The sequence below is a fragment of the Peromyscus leucopus genome, unplaced genomic scaffold (genome assembly GCF_004664715.2).
Source record: "Peromyscus leucopus breed LL Stock unplaced genomic scaffold, UCI_PerLeu_2.1 scaffold_257, whole genome shotgun sequence".
NCBI classification, from domain to species: Eukaryota; Metazoa; Chordata; class Mammalia; order Rodentia; family Cricetidae; genus Peromyscus; species Peromyscus leucopus.
The window spans coordinates 62,115-88,996 of record NW_023505131.1 but is presented as its reverse complement, the minus strand read 5'-3'; the positions used below and the strand labels follow the sequence as shown (position 1 = coordinate 88,996).

At 48.6% G+C, this 26,882-nt stretch overlaps 1 protein-coding gene across 1 annotated transcript; it reads right to left on the bottom strand.

The window, feature by feature from the left end:
• Positions 1 to 2,549: 2,549 nt before the first annotated feature.
• Positions 2,550 to 26,249, bottom strand: LOC114694334 (zinc finger protein 707). The gene is given in 8 exon segments (XM_028871261.2): positions 2,550 to 3,071; positions 3,074 to 3,472; positions 5,149 to 5,245; positions 8,083 to 8,264; positions 8,366 to 8,603; positions 23,586 to 23,775; positions 23,882 to 24,085; positions 26,179 to 26,249. Coding segments are annotated over 8 exon segments (1,836 nt in total). The 3' UTR covers positions 2,550 to 2,616.
• Positions 26,250 to 26,882: the final 633 nt, after the last annotated feature.

The following is a 26,882-nucleotide window of genomic DNA, read 5'->3' as shown; positions in this document are numbered from 1 at the left end:
GAGATCCTCCTGCCTCTGCCTCCTGAGTGCTGGATTAAGGGAGTGTGCCACCACTATCCCACAACTAACTGGAACTTTTAAAATTAGGTGGATAGGCCTGCATGCATATCTATATACCACATGCGTGCCTGGTGCCACAGAGGCCAGAAGAGGCCTCTTTTTGTAATCTTTTTGTACACTGTGAAGATGTGTCTTTGCCAAGGCACCTTCTGATTCATTTAATAAAAGAGCTGACTGGCTGGTAGCTAGGCAGGAAGAGGTCAGGTGGGACTTCTGCAGAGAGAGGAAGAAACACTAGATGCCACAGGACGTGGAGAGGAAACAGGAGGTGCAAGATGAAAAAGAGGTAAAAAGCCATGAAGCAAAAATGAAGATTAATATAAAATGGATTAATTTATGAGCTAGTGGGATGAGCCTAAGCTATAGGCCGAACTTTCATAATTAGTAAATCTGTGTTGTTTTTTTGTGAGCTGGCGGCCCAAAGAAAAATCTGTTACAGAGGATGTTGTATCCCCTGGAACTGGAGTTAGACTTGTAAATTGTCATGTGGGTTCTGTTATTTGAACCTGGATTCACTGGAAGAGCAGTCAGTGCATTAATTGCTAAGACATCTCTCCAGCCTCCTAGAATTCTTTCAAAGTATAATCTGTTATCAGACCTAGAGATAAGCTAGAAAACTGATTTACAGTGGATACAAGTGCTTGGTCTCTTGAACAGCTTGCTGAATGCAGAACCATGCCGTGAGCTCCACCTGGGAGACTGAGGAACCTGCCTGTCTCCATTTTGAAGGCAGGAGCCATTACGATTTTTTGTTTTGTTTTTGTTTTTTTTTTCGAGACAGGGTTTCTCTGTGTAGCTTTGGAGCCTATCCTGGATCTCGCTCTGTAGACCAGGTTGGCCTCGAATTCAGAGATCCACCTGCTCTGCCTCCAAGTGCTGTGATTAAAGGTGTGCGCCACCACTGCTGACCTTTATGCTGTATTTTTTTTTTTTTAAATAAGTTTCTATTTACTGTGAGAATTGAGTGGCTCTTTCCTGGAACCTGACCTTCTCCAACCCAGACCTTGATTTGTTTTACTCCTTATAAGGGCCCAAAAGATGGATTCAGGGCTGCTCTCTTTAACTAGACTTAGGAGGCAGTCACTGACCAACTCTTGGATGTACCCCAACAACAACAACAAAATCGAAGGCCGAGCGGTGGTGGTGCATGCCTTTAATCCAGCACTTGGGAGGCAGAGCCAGGTGGATCTCTGTGAATTCGAGGTCAGCCTGGGCTACAGAGTGAGATCCAGGAAAGGTGCAAAGCTACACAGAGAAACCGTCTCGAGAAAAAAAAAAAAAAAAAAATCGAGCTTGCTTCAAATTTGGCTCAAATTGTGGTAGTGTTCCTAATCTCATCGTTGGGATTAACAAGACATTTCTGGCTGAAAGTCGACATGCTGCTTTAGAACTGAAGAATATCCCGTGATGCACAGGGCCACCTCACACTGCTGTAAAGGCCTGGCTTATTTCTCGGAAGTGAGCAGCTCCCAAGGCACCAGGGTCAGAGCTGAGCAGAGGAACTTCTAGGGCAGTGGCAGGCAAAGGCCACCGCTTCTGCATCCTGAGTGGGCGGACCTGACCCAGCCAGCTCCTGAGCACCACCTGACAGCCAGCAGCAGAGGAGCCTCAGAAGCACAGCCTGGGATAGTGTAGTGGAGGAGGCTCATTCCTGAGGGGCCCAGCTTGGTGGCCATCTCTGCAGCTCACGAGCCTGTGCAGAGAAACAGGATCGGTGAGAAGCATCCAGCTCTCAACCACATGGCCCAGCAGAGGCTCCACTGCCCCTTCCTAGGACAGCTCTATGCAGGAACAGAGTCCCGCCTGAAGCCAAGGCTCATCTAAGCTCCCACACCACGGTGACATAACCTTCTGGTTACGCTTTAATGAGACCAGATAAATAGCGCCAAAGATCCGGTATCTTTCGCTGAAATCACCTGCTAGAGAATCAGTGCTGAGGGCATTTCAACAAACTCCTCTACCCAGGTGGTCCCGGACAGTCTGTGGCTGCTTCTCCACATACCCCCACGCTGCGCTGGATACCCAGTGTGAATCCAGGCCTCCCTGCAGCCTTTAACAAGGGTGTTTGTTTCTATGGCCACTGTGATGGTTGAAGAAGTTTTTTTTTTTTCTTCCCATTTATTTATGTATTTCTTGTGCGTCTGTATGCACACATGTGCTGCAGGAAGTCAGAGAACTTGGCATCAGGTTCTCTCCTCCGACCGGGTGGGTCTCTGGGCACCAAACTCCGGTTCTCGGGCTTTGCCACACGCATGTGCCTTCACCCACCGGGCCGCCTTGTCAGCTCCAACCTCCCTCCCACCAACAGGAGACGTGATGAAAGAGCTGGAGGGGGGGGGTTAAAGGGCACCCAAGTGACACTCGGGACAGGGGCAAACTCCTCAGCTGAGGCAGCCCAGCGCTGTGGCCGGCTCGGCCTGCACACGTGATGCCCGCCCCCCCTGTGCCCATTTCCTGGCAGGACTTCCCCAGGGAGGGACTCGGGAACCACGGGCTTCGAGGCTTGCCCGGAGCCCCAGAACCGGGGGAAGGACCAGCAGCTGCCTGCGGGTCCCCTCACACCTCCCCGCGCCCGTGAGTTCTCTGGTGGCGCGTGAAGAAGCCCAGGTGGCGGAAGCCCTTGCCACAGTGCTGGCACTGGTAGAACCTCTTGGTCAGGTGCAGCCGCTGGTGGATGCTGAAGCCCTTGGGCCACCGGAAGGCCTTGCCGCACTCGCCGCACGTGTAGGGCTTCTCCCCGCTGTGGATCCGCTGGTGGTGGCCCAGGTTCTCCTTCGTGCGGAAGGCCTTGCCGCAGCTGCCACAGAAGAAGGGCCTCTCCCCGGTGTGCACGAGTCTGTGGCGCAGCAGGTTGGACTTCTGCTTGAAGGCCTTGCCGCAGTCCCCGCAGGCGTAGGGCCGGTGCTCCGTGTGGACCTTGCGGTGCTGGGCCAGGCGGTCCTTCAGGCTGAAGGCCTGGCCGCACACCTCGCAGCAGAAGGGCTTCTCGCTGGTGTGATTCCTCTGGTGCGCAGGAGGTTGGACACCCAGCGGAAGGTCTGGCCACACTCACAGCACTCAAAGGACCGGGTCCCGGTGTGCACCGTCTGGTGAGCAGCCAGGCGGCTGTGGCAGCTCAGCGCCTTCCCACACGTGCCGCAGATGAAGGGCTGTCCCTCCGCAGCAGCCCTGCACGGCTCCTCCTCCTGCAGGCCCGGCTGCTTCCTGCAGGATTTCCCACACGGCCGGTTCTGGAAAGCTTCCTGGTGGTCCGCTTTCTCGCCAGAGGTGGCTCTGGGGAGGCGCACCTTACCCAGGGTCAGGACACTCTTCTTCAAGGTAGCCCCCCTCTTGGCTCCTGTCCGTGGATGGGTCCTCTCATGAGCTGAAGCCAGAACACGGGCTCTCTTACGATCTGTGGACTGTCTGCCTCCTGGGAGGAACAGACACGTTTACACGGAACTGGCCCAGGGACAAGCCAACTTAACAAAGCAGCTATCCAACAAAGGACGGAGAAAAAGCTATCAAGTACCAAATCAACGCAATCTACTTAGGGACTCAAAGAAAAAATGGCATGAATTATGAAGAAAATGTGTTCGGTGTACACAGGTGAGCTAAAACTAACGAGACTTACAGGCCAGGTACTCGGACACAAAAGAAACCATAAGTGGGTTTCAGTGGCCCCAACCCACCAATTGTCCATCAAGCTTGTGTCGGTTCAAGTAACAGGCCTTATTCCTACCATGGAGGTGAGCCTGGGGCAGGCACTGAGAGCTGGCTGTCTGCAAATTAGAACCACTCACCCTCTGAAACCATAAGCTTCCTGCAAACAGAGGCCTGATACACTCCCAGCTGGGGGCTCCCCATAATCGGGGGCCCTCCAGCCTGTCTCAGGCACATAAAGTGCCTGGTCTTCTTTCTGGAGGATATGAAGTAAAAAAACAAAACTCAGGGCAGAGGTGTATCTCAAGGAATTGTTTATCTGGGCTGGAGAGATGGCTCAGTGGTTCAGAGCACTGGCTGCTCTTCCAGAGGACCTGAGTTCAATCCCCAGCAACCACATGGTGGCTCACAACCATCTGTAATGAGATCTGGTGCCCTCTTCTGGCCTGCAGGACACATGCAGGCAGAATAACCGTATACATAATAAATAAATCTAAAAAAATAATAATTGTTTATCGAAGGCCTCAAGTTCTATGCCTAGTATGGCAAAAAAGAAAACAAAAGCTGCATGACCACCATCTGGAGCACCTTACTTAAGGAAAAAGCCAGGGCTTCACCCTAAGTTTACAAATGAGCAAACACATGTGAAATAGAGAGAGAACCTGCCCCAGTATCACAAACCTGGAACATGTCAGATCCAGACAGACAGTCAGTCTCTCTCTCTCTCTCTCTTCTCTCTCTCTCTCTCTCTCTCTCTCTCTCTGCTCTACCAAACAAATCTCTCACAGTCAAATCTCAGCCGCCCTAGACTTACCACAGACAGTGCTAGGACACCGCCTCCCTTTCTCAATACCTCCCTTCCACAACAACCTCACCACAGGGGTCCATTGATACGTGTACACGTCCTCCCACCAGAGCTTAGTGGCAGAAATGCGCCACTCATCCACCTCCAGAGACCCTAATTAAGAAGACGCTCTGCGGGCTGGAGAGATGGCTCAGAGGGTTGGGAACACTGGCTGTTCTTCCAGAGGTCCCGAGTTCAATTCCAGCAACTACATGGCTGCACACAGCCATCTGTAATGGGACCTGATGCACTCTTCTGGCCTGCAGGCAGACAGAACACTGTATACATAATAAGTTAATTTTTTTTTGTTTTGTTTTTGTTTTGTTTTTTGTTTTTTGAGACAGGGTTTCTCTGTATAGCTTTGGAGCCTGTCCTGGAACTCACTCTGTAGCCCAGGATGACCTCGAACTCACAGAGATCCGCCTGCCTCTGCCTCCCGAGTGCTGGATTAAAGGCGTGTGCCACCACCGCCTGGCGTAATTTTTTTTAAGGGCACTCTGCATCCACTCTCCCACTGTGTCTGTCTGAGGGTGGGAAAAGTGGCCTTAATCAGTGCCAGGAAATGTGGGAGGGGTCAACCAAGAGAAGCCCATCCTGCTTACCTGGGCAGACACCTTTTTGTGCTTCTAGAAACTCAGGTCTGTCCCAGTCTTCAACCCATGGTTCATCCCACTGATCCAGGTGAGAAAATAGGTCTGTCTAGGCCACAGTATCCTTTTCAAAAGTGAGAAATGGTATCTGATTTGTGTAAAAGACAACGTTAAGTCCAGGACTCAGACCAGCTCTGGGCAGCACAAGATGACCCCAGCACCCCAGTCAGCCCCTGTAGATCCCCTAGATCCCTGGGAAGCTGCTTGGAAGCAGGAATGAGGAAGCAGAGGCTCACAGGAGGGAGGAAAACAGGAGTATGCCTGCCCGCACCTGAGCACACATATGCTGACACAAAACCCCATGTAGGGACCTAGGCTACTCCAGAGGAGCCAAAGAGAGGCCCTTGATCAGACACAGCACAGGGAGGGGTCTTAGCCAGGACCTACCAGGCTCCAGAAACCGACATGCAGCAGCCCTTACCCAGCTCGATGAAGTTCCTGAAGTTTTCAAGCATCACATCCCGTAGAGGGTCCTCTGGCTTGGGCTAAGACATTCCACTCTTCCCTGCCGAAGTACACGGCCACATCTCTGAAGGTCACTGGCACCTGACACACAGATGGCTCCAGGACTGCTGCTACTGAGTGAGAGGGAGTCAGAGAGAGCATGCTAGAAACCCATGCGCGTGTACGGGAAGAAGGGGTAGGGCAGGCAGCGATCTCTGTGTGGTTAATATTCACCAGGAACCACTAGGAGACACACCCCTGTGGATGTGTTTGTGAGGATGTTTCCATAGAAGTCTAACCAACCTGAATGGAGGCACTATCATTCCATGGGTGTGGTTCAGCCTCCGGAAAAGGGAAAGGACAGCCAGCTGAGCACCAGCATTATCCTAGCCAAGGATGCCACCTGTCGGCTGCAGCTCACACTCCTGCCTCCACGTTGGCCTATGTGACACATATGGGCCTATGGGCCACAGCAACAGGAAAAGTCACTGATACAGAAAACATCCTCACGGTGCGGGGCATACGATTCTCCAATTTGTCCTGTGCCATTTGAAAATGACACAGAGTCACAGTGGTGCACACCTTTGATCCCAGCACTCAGGAGGCAGAGGCAAGTGGATCTCTGAGTTTGAGGCCAGAGAGTTCCAGGACAGCCAGAGCCATGAACCATCATTGGCCACTGTTTGTGGTTTGGCTGTAGGCAAGCATGACCTTCTCTTCACTCATCCCATTGCTATCAAGAGATAATCTTGATTCTGTAGTCAGGACAACAAGATAAGCAAACAGCACAGTAATAACTAGGTGGACTGCAATGCTAATGAGAGTGTTAACAGTCTACAGGATGGGAGGGGCCACAACATTCACTAGAATTTGACCCACAATCCCAAGCTTCCTGTACTCAGCCCCCTTTCCTTTTCATTTGATCCAGGGTACAGTTCGTGAAATGGTGCTACCCACATTCGGGGTAGATATTTCCACTTCAGCCAACCAATTAAGAACCCCCACCCCATGGTGGCGCAATGCCTTTAATTCTCAGCACTTGGGAGGCAGAAGGCAGGCAGATCTCTGAGTTTGAGACCAGCCTGTTTACCCAGCAAGTTCCAGACTGCCAGGCTATGCAGAGAAACCCTGTCTCCAAAAACCAAGGAAAAAAAAAAAAAAGAAGAGAGAAAGAAAAGAAAAAAAGAAAATCCCCCTTGGTTGAGCCAACTATAGAGACCCAATCTCAAAAACAAAGAGTTCAAGGCCAGGTGTCCTAGTGTCAATTCTGCTCCTAAGATAGAATTCCGACAAAAACCAGAGAAGAAAGGCTTATCTAACTTACAGTTCCTGGAGGCAGAGCCATGCAGATCTCTGTGAGTTCGAGGCCAGCCTGGACTACCAATGAGTTCCAAGAAAGGCGCAAAGCTACACAGAGAAACCCTGTCTCGAAAAAACCAATAAATAAAAATAAATAAATAAATAAATAAATAAATAAATAAAATGTTTAGAACTCAAACTTGCTTTCTCTAATCTTCCATAGTCCAGGGGCTCAAACCTGTGTTTGCCCCTCAATTAAGCCAATCAAGGCAACGCCCCACAGACATGCCAAAAGGCCAACCTCAATTTAACATCCCTTACCGGAGACATTCTTCCAAAAGGACTCTAGATTGTGTCAAGTTGAGAAATTAATCATTACACTTACTTTGCCTACGCTGCTATCTCAAAGACGGCTTGGGATACTTTAAAAAAGCAAGCCAAATAAAACAAAGCAACAAAATTTAATAGAACCAATAAAGCTTAGATTTTCTGGTTCTAAAAAGGAGTTAGGAAGATAAAATGGCAAGCTAGAGGAAATATTCCCAATTCACCATCCTGCCAAAGAACTAGTGGTATCCAGAATAACTTTTACAAACTAACGGTAAAAAGAGAAAGACATTCTATAAGGGTAAAAATAAGCTGTACTAATCCTAGCACTCAGGAGACAGAGGCAAGGGGGTCAGGCACGATTGGAGCCCAGCCCGACTACAAAAACGAGACCCTGTCCTATAACAGGGAAATTATTTTTAACACTTAGCACAAAAGTTGCGCCTACGGCATTCAACCCTGTGACATTGAGTCTGGACTAGTTTATCTACAAACGCGCTGGTCTGCCATTCTTATCTATAAACGACCTGCAAGGCCGAAAATTGGGACACACCGAAGCTCGGGAAACTCGGGTCCGGGTAGTGGACTGCCAACCACAAACAAGCAGATCAAATAAGAACATTGCTTCTCATCTGAACACCTGAAACTGGTGCAACTGCAGGAAATCCACCCGAAAACAAGACTGCAATCCTGCGAGGGCAGGAGCCGACACAGCCCCGGACTGAGATCCGAGGGCTGCCGAGCGCAGTATAAGCGAGAGGAAGGAAACCCGAGCGCGAGAGCCCTGCGATTGTGGTAGAGAGGGTCCGTACTCACCGGAGGGTCCTCACGGTGAGCCCGCCGGGAGGAGCGCTGCCCCGTCGGAAGCAGCGCTCGCGTCCAGCCTCCCGGGGAGCAGCGGCAGCGAGATGTGGGCGCATCTGAAGGCCGCAGGGGCTGCGCGGGGTCCAGTCGGCTTCGGCGCGAAGCCCGGTGGCGCGGCAGCAGGGCGACCAGAGCTGCACGCCAGGCCGGCACCGGACGATCGCCGAGCTCCTGCAGCTTCAGTCCTCAGTTCGGCTGCGCGCCGCCCTGACTTCAACTCTGTAGCGGGAAATACGCCAGCGACCGAAACCGCTTCCGGCAAATCTAGGAGCGCGACTCAATGATGCGCGCCAGACAAGCCCCAGACAAGCCCGCGGAAAGCGGAAGTGTGCGCCCAGCAGCCCCCAGGAGCTCTGACCTTCGCTTGCTGTGCACCTGACTCGTTGTGCACCTGTCTCCTTCACCGGCTTGCCCTGGTCCTGCAGATCCCTCCACCGTGGAGGCTGGGCTGGGCTGTGGCGTTCCTGAGCCCTCTAAGAGTTTGTGGTTTTTAGAGACAAGGTTTCACTGGCTGTCCTGGAATTCGCTGTAGACCAGGCTGGCCTCAAACTCAGAGATCCGCCTGCTTCTGCTTCCAAGGGCTGGGATTAAAGGCATGTGCCAACACACCAGACTTCTCTCTCTTTTTAAGTATGATAAAGTACAAGTAATACAACACAACTTTTCATTTTAACCTGTTGAGTGTACCAGTAGTGGTATGGGACTTGCAGTTTTTGCAACATGAAAGCGTGTTATCATGCAAATCAGAAATGTCCCTGCCCACGGAACTTTTCTCCAGTTCCTCTCTCAGCAGCGGGGCCACCAACATTCCTTGATTGGAATTTGTCCTAGGACCTTCTCAACCCGATGTTTGCCAGGTTCATTTATGTGGTGGCATGGGTCAGGATTTCCCACCTCATTCTGTTCACTCATTGGTCAGTGGACATTTGGGCCACTGTGATGCTAAATGTAATCCTAAAGATCCAAACTTACTTGTAATTCTAGTTTAGGCAACACTTGATTCCATAAAATAAGAGTCCCACGATGCCGGGGCGGTGGTGGGCGCACGCCTTTAATCCCAGCACTCCGGAGGCAGAGCCAGGTGGATCTCTGTGAGTTCAAGGCCAGCCTAGGCTACCAAGTGAGTTCCAGGAAAGGTGCAAAGCTACACAGAGAAACCGTGTCTCGAAAAACCAAAAAAAAAAAAAAAAAAAGATAGTCCCACAAACTGAGCAGTTGTCTGTTTTATAGAGTGTCTGTTTTTTATAGAGAGGGGAGTTAGGTCTAAGAGAAAAAAAGAAAAAGATTGGTCTTGTCAAAGTTAGTTTCTTCCTAAGGCAGAGACAGACAATAGAAAAAACAAAACAAAACAAACAAACCAACCAACCCACAGGGACACTGGGTTAGTCCAGGCTGCTTTTCTGTAAGGATTAAACCAGAGCAAACTGTCTCGCTCACTGAAACCCACCCTCTCTCTCCTGATTTCCCAAAAGACCAGATAACAACCCAGCTTCCCTTGATGCCTGACACTTGAGTATGGTTGACTCTTTGCTGAGTCTGGTCAGCTAAGGGCCCAGTGTAGCTCAAATTCTAATTGGTCTTAATAATAAAAACCCAGAGCCAGATATCGGGGGTAAATGCTGAAAGATCAGAAAGACAAAAGAGCAAGCCACAGCCACCTCTTACCTCGCCAACTCCTCAGCCAAAAAGGGAGCTGACTTCCTGTCTCCACCCAGCACATCAAGTCCTGTTTCCTCCTCCCTAGTGCCGGGATTAAAGGTGTGAGCCTCCCAAGTACTGAGATCAAAGGCTTGAGATCCCAAGTGCCGGGATTAAAGGTGTGTGCCACCACGGCCTGGCCTCTATGGTTAACTAGTGGCTGGCTCCACACTCTGGTCTCCAGGCAAGCTTTATTTGTTAAGAGCGCAAACAAAATATCACCGTAGCCCAGTGCAGGAGTCTACTGCCAAGCAATGGCTTCCAGTGGATTTTGTTGAACAAGGGTGCCATGAACATAGGTGTACATTATCTGTTTGCCTTCACTTCTTTGCGCTATGTATTCAGGAAATAGAATTTCTGGGATTTTCCAGATTATGTTAATTCTATTTGACTTGTCGAGGAATCGACTCACTGTCTTTACATCCCATGCACCTGTGCTCTGAGCAGCAGACCAAGGGGTTCAAACCTTTCATCCTCACCAACCATGTTCGTTTTCTATTTGGAGTTGTTTCTGGGCTTTTTGTTTTGCTTAAATTGTAACCATCATAATTGATTTACAGTGGTGTGTTGTTTAGAAACCATCATCTTGGTGTTGCACAAAGTCGCACAGAACAAAGCCAAAGTAGTTTTGGCAAGGCAATTGCTTGCTACAAGCCGCAAAAATATACGAAGTAGGATTCCAGCTGATTATGACAAAGTTAATACCTAGAAGAGGCTAAGGCCTTCCAGAGGTCAAGCTGAGGCTCAAGGAGCCTTGGTGATATTTGGCTTTTGATCATCAGCCATTTTCTGCTATGAGTTTCTTGTGTGCTGTTGTAGCTTTTCCATCATTCATTGGGCACAATTTCCCCTCTACTAATGGAATATTTAGATAACCTTCTGCGCTGACAGCTGTGCACAGCCAGAACCCCAGCAGTTCAAGCCTCCCTGTAATTATCATCATTGACAGCATCCGGCCAGGTCCATCCCCAGATGGAACAAAGTACCTTATCAGAGATACCTCTGTACTCTCTAAGAACAGACTTAAGTGTCCAGACTACCTGTTTGAGAAAGCCTGGTGGATGTGCTAATTAAGCTTAACTTCCTCCTTTCCCAAATCTTACCTCTAGTTCCAGATCTCCCTTTATCTATCACCAGAGGCATCTACCTGTGCACAGGTGGCCTAGAGACCGAGCATATGTTCCCCCACCCAGCAGAAAAAATGGCAGATAGCTTGGACAGATAGGAGCCACAGGAAAAAAGAAGGCACTTTTATTTTCTCCCATTGACCTAACAACTTATAGATAGATCTTAACATTTTCTACCAATTATGTTTAAGACTATAGTGAGCACGTAAGATCCATCTTCTTAGATATTACCTGAATTTAGCCCTTAGTTAATTTATTTCCCCATTAGTCACTTCCTAATGATAATTAACAATTACTGCCCTCTTTGTGATTCTTATCACCCCTCCATTTGACCGGAAGCCTGGCTTTGCACTGCCAAGGGATTGCTGCTTGTCAGTGTATATATACCGGACTCCCAGGACAGGGGAGAAAAGAAGAAGATTTGAAAGAATGAATGACCGGACTAAGAGCTCGGTGTTCTGAGATTCTATTTCCCGAAAATAGTCCTCGCCTTTCGTAGTTCTCTCTCCTGAGCCCCTGGGATGTATAATATTTAGGCTGGTCCCTCTAATAGCATACAAGAATTGCTCTTTGTAAAAAGAGTGCACCAGAACCCAAATCCGACTAGTAAGCGGACTGAGGCAAGAAGTTCCCCTGGTCGTTCTAATGCAAGTGGTGACTGTGTCTGTTTTCTATTGGCTGGGATCTGACCTCACAGTCTTTTGCAATTGTCCTGTTTTTTAAAGGAATCAGTGCAAAGAAAATGAAGGGAGAATGGATCAGCCACTTCAGGCTGTCAGGATCCCAGAATGCAGCAGGGTCTTTGTATAAATAAGTTTTACCAGGTAGGAGAAATGAAAAGGTTTGCATAAAAGTTTTTACAGGGTGGGTAAGATTGAAGATGAAGGAGAAACTCTCTCTCTCAAAAATAAAAAAAAAACAAAAACAAAGAGCCAGGCACAATGGTGCAGGTCTTTAATCCCAGAATTTGGGAGGTAGAGGCAAGTGGATCTTGAGTTTGAGGCCAGCCTCTTCTACACAGCAAACTCCTGGACAGCCTAGGCTACACAGTAGAGAGATCTTGTCTGGAAAAAAAAAAGACAACAAATAACAATGATGGAGACTTAAAGAATATTATCCCTTGGCAGGCAAGCTTTTTTTTTTTTTTTTTTGGAGGCAAGGTCTCACTATGTAGTTCTGGTTGGCCTGGAATGTAGACCAGGCTGGCCTCAAACTCACAGAGATCTGTCAGCAAGCTATCTTTGATAGAAAACAAACACTTCTCACACGTCATACATAAGTAAATTTCCATTTGAATGTTGTGTGTTTTAGTCATCTCCCAGTAGTGATTTGTGAAAGGTTTTTAGTTTCAAGGTTCAAGGAGACACTGCGATGGATTAACCTTTAAGTAAAAGATTTATTAGAAATATTAATGCCATAAACAGGCACGTTACAGCCTGCAAGGGTCTCCGAGGAGCATTCAGGTCTACATGGCAGACAGAGTAGGGGCCTTTCTTACAGTTTGTAGAGGAAGAGGGTGGGAAGGAGATTAAGTTTCCTTTTTTGGTTGTAGTTGGCCATTGTTAAAGATAATTGGTGAGTGGTCAGTTCAAGAAGGACAGGTGACTGGCTCATTTCTCTCGTGGCCATACAGATTCCCAAGTAGGTGACATAAAGAATCTAGAGAGGGCTGGAGAGATGGCTCAGAGGTTCAAGAGCACTGGCTGCTCTTCCAGAGGTCCTGAGTTCAATTCCCAGCAACCACATGGTGGCTCACAACCATATATAATTGATCTGGTGCCCTCTTCTGGCATGTAGACAGAACATTGTATTCATAATAAATAAATAAATCTTAAAAAGAAGAATCTAGAGAAACAAATTATTTTACTTCTGGTAACCAAAGAGGGGGTCTCTACAGCTGTTAGACAGAGAAGCAAACCTTTTGAAGAGATGAGACTGATAACTGACTTCATCAACATAGAGTAAGACTTAAAAAGTGTAATGCAGGTAGTTTATTCCCAAAAAATTTTAAACAGAGTACAATTTGGGGGGAAAAAGTTTTCTGGTATAATACAATCCCTGGTGCACACGTAAGCATAATTACATTGAAACTCAACTCTGGGTAAATGTCATTTCCTCCAAGAAGATGGTTTTAGCCAGGTGGTAGTATTGAATACCTTTAATCCCAGCACTTGGGAGGCCAAGGAAAGTGAATCTCTGAGTTCAAGGCCAGCCTGCTGTACAGAGCTAGTTCCAGGACAGCTGGGGATACACAGAGAAACCCTGTCCAGGAAAAAAGTTTTTTAAAATTTAATGTGTATGGGTGTTTTCCCTGCATATATGTCTGTGGACCACATGCATGGCTTGTGCCCAAGAAGCCAGAAGGCTGTCAGAACTAGAGTTACAGATGATTGTGAGCCATTATATGGGTGCTGGGAAATGGATCCCAGGTCCTATGGCAGAGCAGGCAGTGCAATTAATATGAGCCATCTGAGCTCAGTTTCTTTGTTTATTTTGAGACAGGGTTTCTCTGTGTAGCCCTGGCTGTTTTGGACCTCGCTCTGGAGACCAAGGCTGGCCTCGAACTCACAGAGAGCCCCCTGCCTCTGCCTTCCGAATGTTGGGAATCAAAGGCACGCACCATCACCGCCTGGCTCCTGAGCTCAGCTTTAGCATGCACACACATACATGCATGGGGGATGAAAAGGGACTTCTGAAATATGTTAGCTTTTCTTGGCTGTGGCAATATATCTGGAGTTGACAGGAAGATTTGTTTATGTTTACAGTTCCAGTCCATGGAGGTTGCTTCACTGCTGTGGGACTGTGGTGAGGCAAAAACATCATTGGTAGCAGAACAGTAATGGACGAGGCTGCTCACTTTATGGCAGCCAGGGAGTAGAGAGACAGTAAGAATGGGAGAAGGCATAACTCCCCCCCAGACTGACTTTCTCCAACCCAGCTCCACCTCCTAAGAGCCATTCAGATTACAGGTGGGAGCCACCCTGCCCAGTTTGGGAAAGTTGTTTTAATTTTTATTATGTGTATGGGTGTTTCGCCTACATGTATCTGTGTACCACATGCATTTCTGGTGCCCATGGGGGCGCCAGAAGAGGGCACTGGATCCCCTGGAACTCAAGTTATAGACAGTTGTGAGCTACTAAGTGGGTGCTGGGAATCGAACCCAGGTCCTCTGGAAGAGGAACCAGTGCTCTTAACTACTTGAGCCATCTCTCCAGCCCCTTGGAAAGGTGCTTTGCAAAAAACCTTGTTGGAGGCCCACAAAGGTTTCCTAGTGAGATCTGAGCTTGCTTTACCCAGCACGGCTGCATTAGAGGGTGGCTTGACCACCTGTGTGGTTACCAGGTGATTGGAAGGGTCTGCACTTGGCTGAGCTAGGGGGGAGGTATTTTGCTCCACCCTTTGGCATTCCTATAAATAGCCCTTTAGAGGAGACAGAAGGAGCCGGTGAATTAGGATCCAGGCCCTCCCGAAACTATCCTGTGTTTCTATTTGTTTCTCTCCCCTCTATCCTTCTATCTAAATCTCTTTTCCTTCTCTCCTCAAGAGGATCCTGGGGTAATATGTGGGAGCCAGTCTCCCACAAAACTATACAAAAGTTGGGCATGGTGTGCACCCGCCTTTAATTCCAGTGTTCAGAAGGCAGAGGCAGGTGGATCTCTGTGGGTTTTTTTTTTGTTGTTATTGTTGTTGTTTTTATTTTGTTTTCTTTTGTTTTTTTGAGACAATTTCTCTGCGTAGCTTTGGAGCCTGTCCTGGAACTTGCTTTGTAGACCAGGCTGGCTTTGAACTCACAGAGATCCACCTGCCTCTGCCTCTTGAGTGCTGGGACTAAAGGTGTGCACCACTACCACCCAGGCATCTCTGTGGGTTTGAGTCCAACCTAGTCTACATTGTCAGGTCCACGCCAGCAAGGGCTGCAGAATGAGACTGTCAAAAAGGGATAATAAATAAATAAATAGCCGGGGGGTGGTGGCGGCGGTGGCACACGCCTTTAATCCCAGCACTCGGGAGGCAGAGGCAGGCGGATCTCTGTGAGTTCGAGGCCAGCCTGGTCTACAGAGCGAGATCCAGGACAGGCTCCAAAGTTACACAGAGAAACCCTGTCTCAAAAAAAACCAAAAAAATAAAAAAATAAAAAATAAATAAATAAAACTAAAACTATTCAAGCTGGGCATGGTAGCCCATACCTATAATATAATCTCAGCACCTGCAAGGCGGACACATAGGAATATCACTTACGGCCAGCTGAGCTACATAGTCGTACCATCTGAAAGCACGAAACAAATCAAAACAACAAAACAGAGTCCGGAACGGACAATGCTCAGTGTTGGCAAGGACTGGAACAACACGAGCACCCGCGTGCCGGCAGGAACATGGCACGGCACAGCATGAGAGCGCTGGGCTGCAGCACCCTCTTACAGCTAGACAAGCGCTCACGCCCACAGACCAAACACATGCATCCGACGACGACGACAAAGAGATGGTGTCCAAAGGCGGGAGGGGGGGCGGGCTTTGGGAAGTGACTGAACTTCAGTGCAAGCTTCAAGACTGGGACTTCTGCCCTTAGAAGAGGCTAGAGAGATCTCCCTAATGCCCTTCTGCTATGCTAGGCTGCAAGGAGGAGGCACCCACCCACGGATGTCTCACTGGACCTTGGGTCCCTCAGACTCCAATACTTTTCGAAATACATTCCTACTGTCCATAAGCCACCCAGTTGACATTATTTGGGTTATAGACACCTAAGATTGAGATGCTTATAACCTGTAATGAAAGTTGTATTTACCTGAAATAAACACGCATGTGCACATGAATGCTTTTACACAAATGATCATAGCAGTTTATTCTTGAGAGTCCACCCTGGAAACCCACTTTCCATAAGCGAGTGGACCAGTGAGCACAGGATGGCCTACCTATACAATGGGACCCAACTTGGCCAAGAGAACTACTAATGCAAAGCTACTTGACAGAGTCTAAAAACACTTTGGTCACATGCCAAAGTGACCCAAGTCAGACACAAGGGCACCTACCTCACCAGTCCACGTGTAGGTGGTTCTAGGACACACAGGGCAATTCTACACTCACAGGAAGTGGCGACCAGGGCAGGGGTTGGATTGACTCTGGAAAGAGCAAAAGGGGACTTTTTTTGAGGTAAAAAGAATGTTACTTTTCTTGAATGTGTATTGCTACAAGGGGCAAAGGAAATTCCTAAAACTGTATGAAGTCGGGACTGTACTGTACTGTCTGAAATGTCTGATAACATGTGTCTGCTAGATATGTCATGGGATAGTGAGTTTCCAGAAAATGGGCATCAATGTCCTTTTTAAAATTATCTGCCTACTTGAAGCTTCTAGGGTTGCTGGGATTTGCTCAAAACTCAAAATTGCCCTCTGGGACAAACATTATCTTCATATTGTCTCAAAACTAGTTGTTGTGGTTAATGCTCTTCTCAAAGGAATCCAGAGGTAGAAACAAGCACATTTGCTGGCTGGAATCCACTGTGGACTAACCTTGAGGAGCAGGGCAACCTGTGCTCTGCCTGTCTGTGGAGACACCATCCAAATTCCTGCTCTCAAGCTGACATGTCCACTGACTTCTCGGGACCAGTTAAAATATCAAGTCAGCGATGGAGCCTTCCTAGATCTACAGTGCCACTAGTCACCTCCTTGGTAGAGCTCTTACAAGGACTGTGGCTCATTTCACTAACAATTCTGGGTCTCTCTGGCTTCCCCAGCACCCGACACAGGATGCATGGCACCTTCTTACTCTCATTTTTCAAATATCCAAAACTATTCCTCACAAGACCTTAATCCATCTTCAAATAAGTGACGTTAGAAAAAGACAGTTGATCAACACACGATTGAGCCTGTATGATAATGAGTATTCAGAGACAGGTAAATACCTGGAGGCACTCACCAACCTAAGACAGAGTGCTGTGTGGCCTGGGCAGGCGTCTCCATGACGTAAGGTGACCTGCTGACTTCACCACGCAACCTAAGTCAGAAGCTCATTTTTTAGTAAAAGGGGGACCTGTAGGGTTCTGGCCCCCGTTTAGGGTTAACTGTTGCCTTGCTTGCTGACCTTGACCTTGATATCTTCCTTATGCTAATCCCTGACGGGTTCCACCTCCTGAATGTTTAAGGGAAGTTCCTTGTCTGTGTATCATGCATAATGGGCGTTAACAGCTTAGATGCAAGATTGAAAAACATCGGTAGCGAACTTCTGCCTCTGGGTTCTCCCATTGTGCTGTAAGCCTGTATTTAAGACCTCTTCCCTCTTCAATAAACAGCATTCGGCACTTAAAAAAAAGTAAAAACTATAATGTTAAGTAACCCTTAAAAAAAATTGAAGGTTGGTTGATTCACAATCAGCATTCCATTCTCTGAGTAGTAAAAAAAATAAAAATTAAAATTAAAAAAAAAGAGAGAGACAGTTGAGCCTGGACTGCTAAAACAGAAAAAAAAGTGATGTAGGCATGAGGGCACCACCCTCAAAGTACAGTGACAGTTCTGAATGAGGACCGTGCCACCCTGGTGGCCAGTAACTGCAGACAGGAGACTGTCAGCAACTCTTAACAAGAGCAGGTATCAACAGGACTTGGGGAGACAGCACTTCCTAGTAGAACAGCCCACACTGATGACAAAAAGAACGCCCAGAAATTTAAAAACAGCAATATAGAATGTGTAGCAAGGTGTGTAGCACACATCTATCATCCCCTCACTCAGGAGCTGAGGAGGGCTGTGAGTTTGAGACCAGCCTGGGCCACATGGTGAGAACCTGTCTCAAAAAAAAACAGAGAAGAGATAAAGGATATGCCGATGACACAGATTTGGGGTTTTGTTTTTGTTTATTGTCATGTGCTAGACACTAGGGACACAGGAATCAATGACACATGATCATTGTCCTCGGGAACAGAGCACAGTGAAAAAGAGAAAATTCAAAATTGTGGTACTTAAAAGCAAGTACAGTAGCAGAGGTTAGCATTGAGCAACAGATGCACAAGACAACAAACCCAGCTCGGTATTAAGGGAGCATTTGGGGCACGGTGCCTGAGAGAGGTCTCACATAATAGTCAGGAGCAACTTGGAGAAAAGGGGAGAGCCATCAGAACAGGAGTGGGAGCAGCCTGAAGGATGTGGGCGGGGGTACGCACTATACACATCAAATGCATTACCAGGAGTCAAATGTTGAGAAAGCAAAGGCAGGGACTAAACCCAAGGCTTGGAGTCTACTCCCAGACAAACAGGGAACCAACTTGCTGTTCTGCATGAGCAAAGCCCCTTTCTCCAACCTTTTGGATAGGTAACCACTTCTCAAGTAATACCGCTCTGCTCTGTATACAGCGTGCTGGAACTTCAAAGAAATAGGAGAAAATTCTCTAGAGGCTCTCCCTCGGCTTTCAGCTCAAGGTCAGTTGTTCAGCCCCTCAGCTTTCTGCCCTGGTGACAGACAATAGACCTAACCAAAAGCAGCCCATGACTTGGGAGATGGACTTGGACAACTGTGACAAATCCACATCTTAGAGCCATATATATATATACTAAGCATGCCCATTCCAAAGCACACTTGCTGACTCGGAGAGGGCTGACTGTCTTATAAATTATCTGCATGACACTCCTGATCCACAGACGTCTCTCCTAAATGAACAGAGGTCTCACTCAGGAAAGATCCTCCTGGTGGACAAGATCAGGGGTGGGTGAGATTTTTCCACGCTGACTAAACTTGTAGAGATTCTCTTCAGTGTGCATCTTCTGGTGCTGAAGAAGTTGGACCTCTGTATAAAGCCTTTCCCACAGTAGCTGCACACATAGGGCTTCTCTCCAGTATGTACATATTTGATGCAGCAACAGCTTCGAGCTCTGGATGAAGGCTTTCCCGCAGTCTTTGCACTCAAAGGGTCTGTTCTCCAGTGTGATCTTCTGAATGCGTGCAGTGAGGTGAGCCTTCTGCAGAAAAGCCTTCCGCATTCTTTACATTCATACACCCGTTCACACAGTGTGGATTTTCTGGTGTCGAATGAGGTACGAACTCAGAAAGAATGCTTTCCCACATTCATTACACTCATAGAGTTTCTCCCAGTATGGATTCTCTATGCTGAGTGAAGTTGGAGGTCTGACTGAAACGCTTCCCACACTCGTTGCATACATAAGGCGCGCTCGCCGGTATGAATTCTCTGATGCTGAATGAGCTTTGAGCTTCGAATAAAGGCTTCCCAACACTTCCTGACACTCAAGAGTGTCTCTCTCCAGTGTGGATTCTCTGGTGCTCAATAAGGTCTGAACGGTGTCGGAAAGGCCTTCCCGCAGTCTCTACATTCATACTGTTTGACTTCCGTGTGATCTGGTAATGTCCGAATGAGGCTCGAGCCTCCGAATGAAAGATTTTCCACACTCGTTACACTCATAGGGTCTCTCTCCTGTGTGAATTCTTTGATGGCGAATGAGCAAGGAGCTCTGACTGAAGCCTTTCCCACACTCTTTACATTCAAAAGGCCTCTCTCTGGTATGGACTCTCTGGTGCGAAGCAGGTCTGAACTGTGACCAAAAAACGCTTTTTCCACACTGGCACAGCTTGAAGGCTTTTCTCCTGTATGTACATGCTGATGTTCAACTAGGTTTGCATAGTGAATGAGTCTTTCCACACACACGTTACAGCACATAGAGTCTGTCCCGGTGTGGACTCTTGATGTTCACTGAGGGAGGGAGTTCTGACTGAAGCCTTTCCACAATGATCACATTGATAAGGCTTCTCCCCTGGGTGAGAAATCTGATGTGGAACTACATTTGAATTAAAAGGGAAGCTCTTGCCACCAATACCACAAGAATGGCCTCCCCTTCTATAAGCTCTCTCTGAAGTATAAGGAGGTTTGAGTTGAGAATAGGGTTTCTTCCTGACTTACTACACATCTGGGCTGTTTCTCCTGTTTGAATTTTCCAGTGGGTCACTGTCATCTGCTTGAAGCCCCCCTCCTGAGAGGGGGGACTCTCTAGGCCTGCCTTTCTGGATTCCCCAACAGCTGCGCTAATCTGTCTTCATGAAATTCCCCGGGCTCAGAGGCGGAAGGCTCCAGCACTGTGAGCTCGTCTGACATCGTATTACGTGAATTTTCATCCCCAGAAATTCAGGCTTCAGGATCACCTTCTTGCCCCAGCTCCTACAGTAGAATCTGAAATGAGAAAGAAGACGGTCTTTCCCCTTTGTTCACAAGAAGCTGCTGAATGGGCGGGAGGTCTAAAACTAAACTCCCACACAGGTGAGAGAGGAAGCATTTCCTCTGCCCACACTTCCGGACCCTTCACTGTTACCAACTTTCCCCTCTCCCAGACCAAGCGTCCACATGGGAAGGTTTCCTGTGGCTCCACCTCTCATACGTCCAACCCCAGCACAAACAGGCCTGTGCTGTTTAAACAACACTCCTCTACCTTGTGTCCTGTGAGGGAGACTGAGGGGCAGGGAGAGAGCCAGGGCTCCACTTAAAAATCAAGACATCTAATTCCAAAGATCGCTCCAACAGAACCTGCCACTTCTCCGCCCTCCACCCTCATCTTGTCCTCACCCAGTGCACAGCCCATGGCCCACAGGCCTGCAGTCCCTTCAGGCGGCCTGTGGCACACAGATGACAAGGGGGCCTTGCCATGATCCCGGCAAGACCTCTCTCTCTCTACTGACCTATCTTAGCAGAGAGATGGTGGTATCTATGGCTGAAAACCTTTTTCCTCCTGCAACTGGGCTCTTCCCCAACTTCCACATTTGACTGGCTCTCAACCCGATGCCTTTTCAGGTTCTCACACCTCGGGCCGCCAACTTTCTGACTTCTGCTAAATCCGCCCCTCCTACAGTGAGATCTCCATCAACTTGTGTTTGTTCAGGCCAGAACTGTGCAATAATCCTTGGTGCCCTTTACTTTTATTCACTCCCCACATCCAATCCACCAGCAGACCTGTAGGCCAGGCCACTGTACTGCACCCTGCTCCTGTCTCAAAACCCCAGTGCCGGGGCTGGAGAGATGGCTCAGAGGTTAAGAGCACTGTTTGTTCTTCCAAAGGTCCTGAGTTCAATTCCCAGCAACCACATGGTGGCTCACAACCATCTGTAGTGAGGTCTGGTGCCCTCTTCTGGCCTGCAGGGGTATGTGCAGACAGAACACTGTATACATAATAAATAAATAAATCTTAAAAAAAAAAAAAGCAGCGCCATCCTCTACAATTATTTCATAACACACAAGGATGACAATCTTCTAACCTGTCTCTATTACTTTTCTACAGAGCCAGCAGGATGGCCCCTTAAACGCATAAATGGAATGACGACTTTCTATTTTAAAAGCTACAAGGCTCTCCTATCTGGCTACCACCAGCATTCTTCTCCAGGTAGGTAGATGAATCAGCAGAAACACTCGAGTCACTTACTAGGCATGTGAGGGCAACCTATGCCACCACCCCTTCTAAGAGCTGGCTGTTTCCAGGGGCCCACGGCTCTACTCCGCTCCACACAAGCTTTCAGCTTCAGAACCGCCGAGGCCACAGCAAGGCAGTGCCGCCAGCCTGCTGCACCAGGGTCTAGCCAGCACTCAGCATAAGGAAGGCCAAGGCCACCCAGCCAACCACGGTGCTTAGAAAGGACCTGCTTCATCTCACACGTGTCACCACGGCTGCACTATTTACAGAGAAAAAACCAAACTAGAAGAGGAAGCAGATCAGTCAGGAGCAGAGTGAAGGTTCAAATTCAGGTCTGTCACCCACAGAGTCCATGTCCTGCTTTGAGAGACTTTATCCTCTATAAATACACGTAGGTCTTACAGGGTTTTGTTTGGAGATGGACAGGATCAGTACTATGAAGAAATCTGCAGGTTGAAACTTAAATGTTTGAAAAAATGGTAAAATGGACATGTGGTTTCTGGTTGTAGAAATCACGAATACCGTCTGACTTTTACTATTTTACATAACATAGTCGCACTAAGGATACTTACTACACATCATGTAGAGCTCGGTATGTGCATGCGAGGCAAGTAAGTACCCTACCAATGAGCTACACTTCAGCCTCTGATATACTTAAAACGACTATGCTACCTGGAAACAGGCCTGCATCTGCTTACAAGAATAGCTTAAAAACCATGTGTGCCTCTTTGTGACTTTTGTAAGTTCTTATTTTAAGGGAAGTTTCTTCAATTCAATAGATCTGCTTGACGAAATGTTCATCTCAAAATCAGCAAATTGGGGGCTAGGGAGACGGCTTAGCAGTTAAGCTACGCTTCTAGAGGACCTGAGCTCAGTTCCAGAACCCACAGAGCCGTTCACACTCCAGTTCTAGGGGATCCAATGCCCTCTTCTGGCTTCTGAGGGCACCAGGCTCACACATGATGGACAGACTGACGTGCATTACAAAACACCCACGCGCAGAAAATACAATAGAAGAGGCAAAGTCTGTGTAGCTTCCGCCTTGGGAATAACCAGGCAAGGGCCCGCCTCCTCAGAAGCCTGTGCAGATGCCTCGCCAGATGTGTGTGCAAAGCAGGTGTATACCATGTTCTCCTCACAATCATCCATACGTTTACCAGAGCCAGCTGACTGAGGTTAAAAAGAACAGAGGCAGTGGCAGGCTGCCCTCTTAGGGCTCCTCTTCTGACCTCTGCCCCTAGTACCTGCATACAAAGTCTCCCATAGACAAACAAGCTTCTTTTCCTTACATGCCCTGGGACCTTTCAGCAGCCACCTGCCATAAGCCAAAAAAGCAGTTAGGAGGGTTCTCTGATTCACTTCAAGGGCACCATTCTGTTCTGACCTGCTGCTTCTCTGACATGCCGTCCACCTCCAGCTCAGATCATGAGTCTTGGGGGGTAGGGGGTGGGGTTCCCAGCTCTGCTGCTCTCTATCATCCCCCAAATCATTCCAGAACCAGGAATCCACCTTCAAAGAATCAGGAGTGTCCAGAGGTAAATGTACCTCTCATGAAGTATTAAAACAGATACGATGCCACAGCCAGGGAAGTAACAAAGGTATCTCTGTGAGTTTGAGGCCAGCATGCCTGGTCTACAGAGCAAGTTCCAGGACAGCCAGGGCTACACAGAGAAAACCTGTCCCAAAAAACAAAACAAAAAACACAACAACACACAAACCCCTTCGTGTAGGGAGTGGGTGGAGTGGTGGAGGCAATTCTGATTTCTTCGTGAGCAGAAGAACATTTATTTCTCTCATTCATTGGGATGGGTCTCAGAGGAAGGATGTCACAGTGCACAGAGTGACTGTGATACCAGCTCCTCCTGAAAACGGCTTGAGTTTAGAGCTATTCCTGCTAAAGACCCATGGGAAACTCAGGCCCTGGACTCCTGGACCACAGTGGGGCAGGATGCGAAGAGAGTTAAATGCCCCTAGCATCATCACAGAGATAGCACAGACATTGACTCACACACTTCTGATTATGAAAAAGCTTCGTGGAAAAGCTAAGGACAGTTTGGCTGATACCTGACCCCACCTGGGAATCCTCCTTCACGTCATTAGGAGCTAATTCTGCCCAACACGCACATTATCTACAACCCCTGAAGCGCTGGGATGCCCGCACTGCACCTCCTCCAGCAGAGGCGAAAGGCCTGAGGGAAGGCAGGAGGCAAGATCCAAGCAAAAGAGCAGATGCGCGCACCTGCGCTCCATCACCTGAGCAGCCAGCCTGCAAGCAGCCAAGCGGAGGCCTGATCTGCAGGCGCCGAGGCTGAGTGTGCAACCCTTGAGGCCTCCATGTCCTCGGGCGACCGGTCCAGGCATCTACCAACACCCAGCTCGGCGAGAAAAAGACGCAGGGCTCGGCCCCAAGGAAGCGAGGCTGCAGACACCTGCAAGAGCGAAGTGCAGCCGGGCCCGGAACACCAACCGAACCGCTGAACCCCGCTGGCCTGGAGGCAGCCCGCCCGCCTGCATGATCCACGACGCCCCACTCACCCGGAGCCCGGCGGCAAGAGGACGGCGCGGAGCCAAGCCAAGCCCACCCGGCCGCGCAGCCCCGGGGCGGCCACAAAGCCCACACCACCGCTGCACGCCCGGGCCGGAAGCTGCCCGAGGCCCCGCCCGGAGGACATCCGTGGCCGCTCTAGGATGAGAGTGGGGACCGGAGCCTTCTCCGTGCCAGACTTCCGGCCCAGACCACTGCATGCAGCCAGAGGAATCAGTGCGCAGACGCGGGGCTGAATTGTTTTGCACACGTGGGTGTGGGGTTAGCCGCGATGCCCAGCAGTAGATGTCGCCAGACTTCCCTGGAAGATCTGGGAAAGGCAGGCCCTCTAGAGAGAGTTTACTGAAGGTGTCTTGTTGGTTGTGGTGGTGGTGGTTCTGTTTGGGGCTTTTGGTTTTAGTTTTTGGGGTTTAAAACATCTTTGTTATTACTATACGTGTGTACACGCGTGGTCAAAGGACAACTTTGAGCCACTGGGCCTGAGAAACGTGATCTTAGCTTTGTAATAAGCCACTGGAGACTCCGCGTAGTGAAATCAAGACGGGTCATTTTACTACCTTGCAACCCATTTATAGTAATCTATATTCTTTCACGTGGTGTTATCTCTCTTCCATCTTGCACTTCCTGTTTCTCTCCATGTCTCCTGGAGTCTCTTGCACGCCTCGACTCCTCCTCTTCCTTTCCCTGGAAATCCTGCCTGTACCTCCTGCCTAGTTATTAGCCGTTCAGCTTTGTGTTATACCAATCACAGCAAAATGCGTCTTCACTCAGTGTACAAATATCCCACAACAAGCAATGCATGTTAACTGCTGAGCCATCTCTCCAGCGCCATGGAGGGTACAACCTTAATAGTCATCTGTATTAACAAAAAACTGTGTGAGTTTTAATAGGTTTTATGCTAGTCCCCCCCCCTCCATAATACGTTACTCGTCAATGCAGTAAGCCAGCTCAAGCCTAACTTAAAAATATAACAACTATATAACAGGTATAAAATGAGCAAAGCAGCTCCTGGCTGGTTCTCCAGTCTCCAGAGATCAAGGCCCAAGAAGTTGAGTCCCCAAACTAAAGCAGGGAGATATTTTATAGGTTATAGGCAAGGGGTGATGATGTGGCTGCCACAAGCTCTTGGTGCCTTTCCTTTGTTTGGAGACTATCTGAGCAGGCTGGGTTTGGAGAGAGAGAAATAGGTCTTTCTGGATGAGTTGGAGGCTCCAACTGTAGACCAGGCTGGCCTCAAACTCACAGAGATCCTCCTGGCTCTGCTCAAGTGCTGGGATTAAAGGTGTGCGCCACCACAGCCTGCTTGGAGGCTCTAACTGAACCGATTTATCTCTACTTTTTGTTGTTGTGGTGGTTTTTTTGGGGTTTTTTTTGTTTTTTTGTTTTTTTTTTTTTGAGACGGTTTCTCTGTGTAGCCCTGGCTGTCCTGGAATTCACTCTGTAGCCCAGGCTGGCCTCAAATTCACAGAGATCCGCCTGCCTCTGCCTCCTGAGTGCTGGGATTAAAGGCATTCGCCCACCACCACCAGTTTAATCTCTACATTTGTATCCTCTTTACTTACCAGACTCATGACCTTATAGGCAAGCTTGAACTGCAGTTTTCTACGCTAAACTTCTAGGGTTCTTTGTTTTGCTGGGAGAGAAAGCTTAGCAGAGTTTGGGTGCGGGGGATTGTAGGGGATAGCTAAATTAGCAGGTACAGCGGGGCTCGTGTTTTCTGTTCCTTTGTGATGGACCTAAACTGACTTGAGGAACCTTTGGAAATCAACCATTAGGTTTCACTTCTAACGTTTTAGAAGTGGTTTTAGTTAGTGTTTCTGTTGCTGTGATGAATATGAGGACCAAAAAGCAAGTTGGGGAGGAAAGGGTTTATTTGACTTACACTTCTACATCACAGTCCATCATTGAAAGAAGTCAGGACAGGAACTCAAACGGGGCCAGGACCTGGAGGCTGGAGCTGATGCAGAGGCCATGGAGGGTGCTGCTTACTGGCTTGCTCATCATGGCTTTGCTCAGTCTGCTTTCTTACAGAACCACAGTGGGCTGGGACCTCCCCTATTAATCACTTTTTAAAAAAATGCCCTACAGCCCAGTGTTATTGAGGCATTTTCTTAATTAAGAGGTTTCTTACTCTCAGATGATTTTAGCTTATGTCAAGTTGATACAAAACTATTCAGCACACATATTGTTCTTAAAACTTCAGAAGGACTGTGTTGGCTCCTTCACTGGAGATGTCAACCCTTCCATGTCCCAGTGGCCCACGATATCCCCAGTGAAACTCTGTTACCTGTCAACTTTCCAAAATCCTTTTGTCCCACCTGCATAGAAATCGTGGGTTAGCCGGGGCGGTGGTGGCATACGCCTTGGATCCCAGCACTAGGGAGGCAGAGCCAGATGGATCTTTGTGAGTTCTGGGCTACAGAGCAAGATCCAGGACAGGCACCAAAACTACAGAGAAACCCTGGCTCGAAAAACCAGAAAGAGAGAGAGAGAGAGAGAGAGAGAGAGAGAGAGAGAGATCATGTGTTGAGGGAAAAAACAAGTTCAAGTGTTGGCCTTTGAGTACCCAAGGCCGAGCGAGGGGCCGCACAGGCAGACCCCCTTGCTTGAAGCTCCAAGCCCTGAGAGGGATTTAGAAGCCAGAGACTGAATGCCGTTGGCACTCAGATGGAAGACTTGATACTCTGGGCTGTAACCACCAGTTGCCCTGGCACTTAGCAGCAGCCTTTGTAATCCTCAGCATCTAGTAGAAGTGTGGTGTGGCATCATGCAGCGTCAGTTAGTATTACACCACCTGGCTGAGCCTCGGGTTCCTGGATCCTTAACTCCTCCAGAGGCCAGTGTTTCAGCTCTCAGTCCTGAGGGGTCTGAGAGCTTGGGGGCCTTTTAAAGCTTTCTCAGCTCCCTACAACTCCCTTGGCAGCCAAGGCCGTTTCCCACCTTCGGTTTTTCACAGCCTAGTCTCCCCAGCCTCCGCTCCCTGCTAATGGT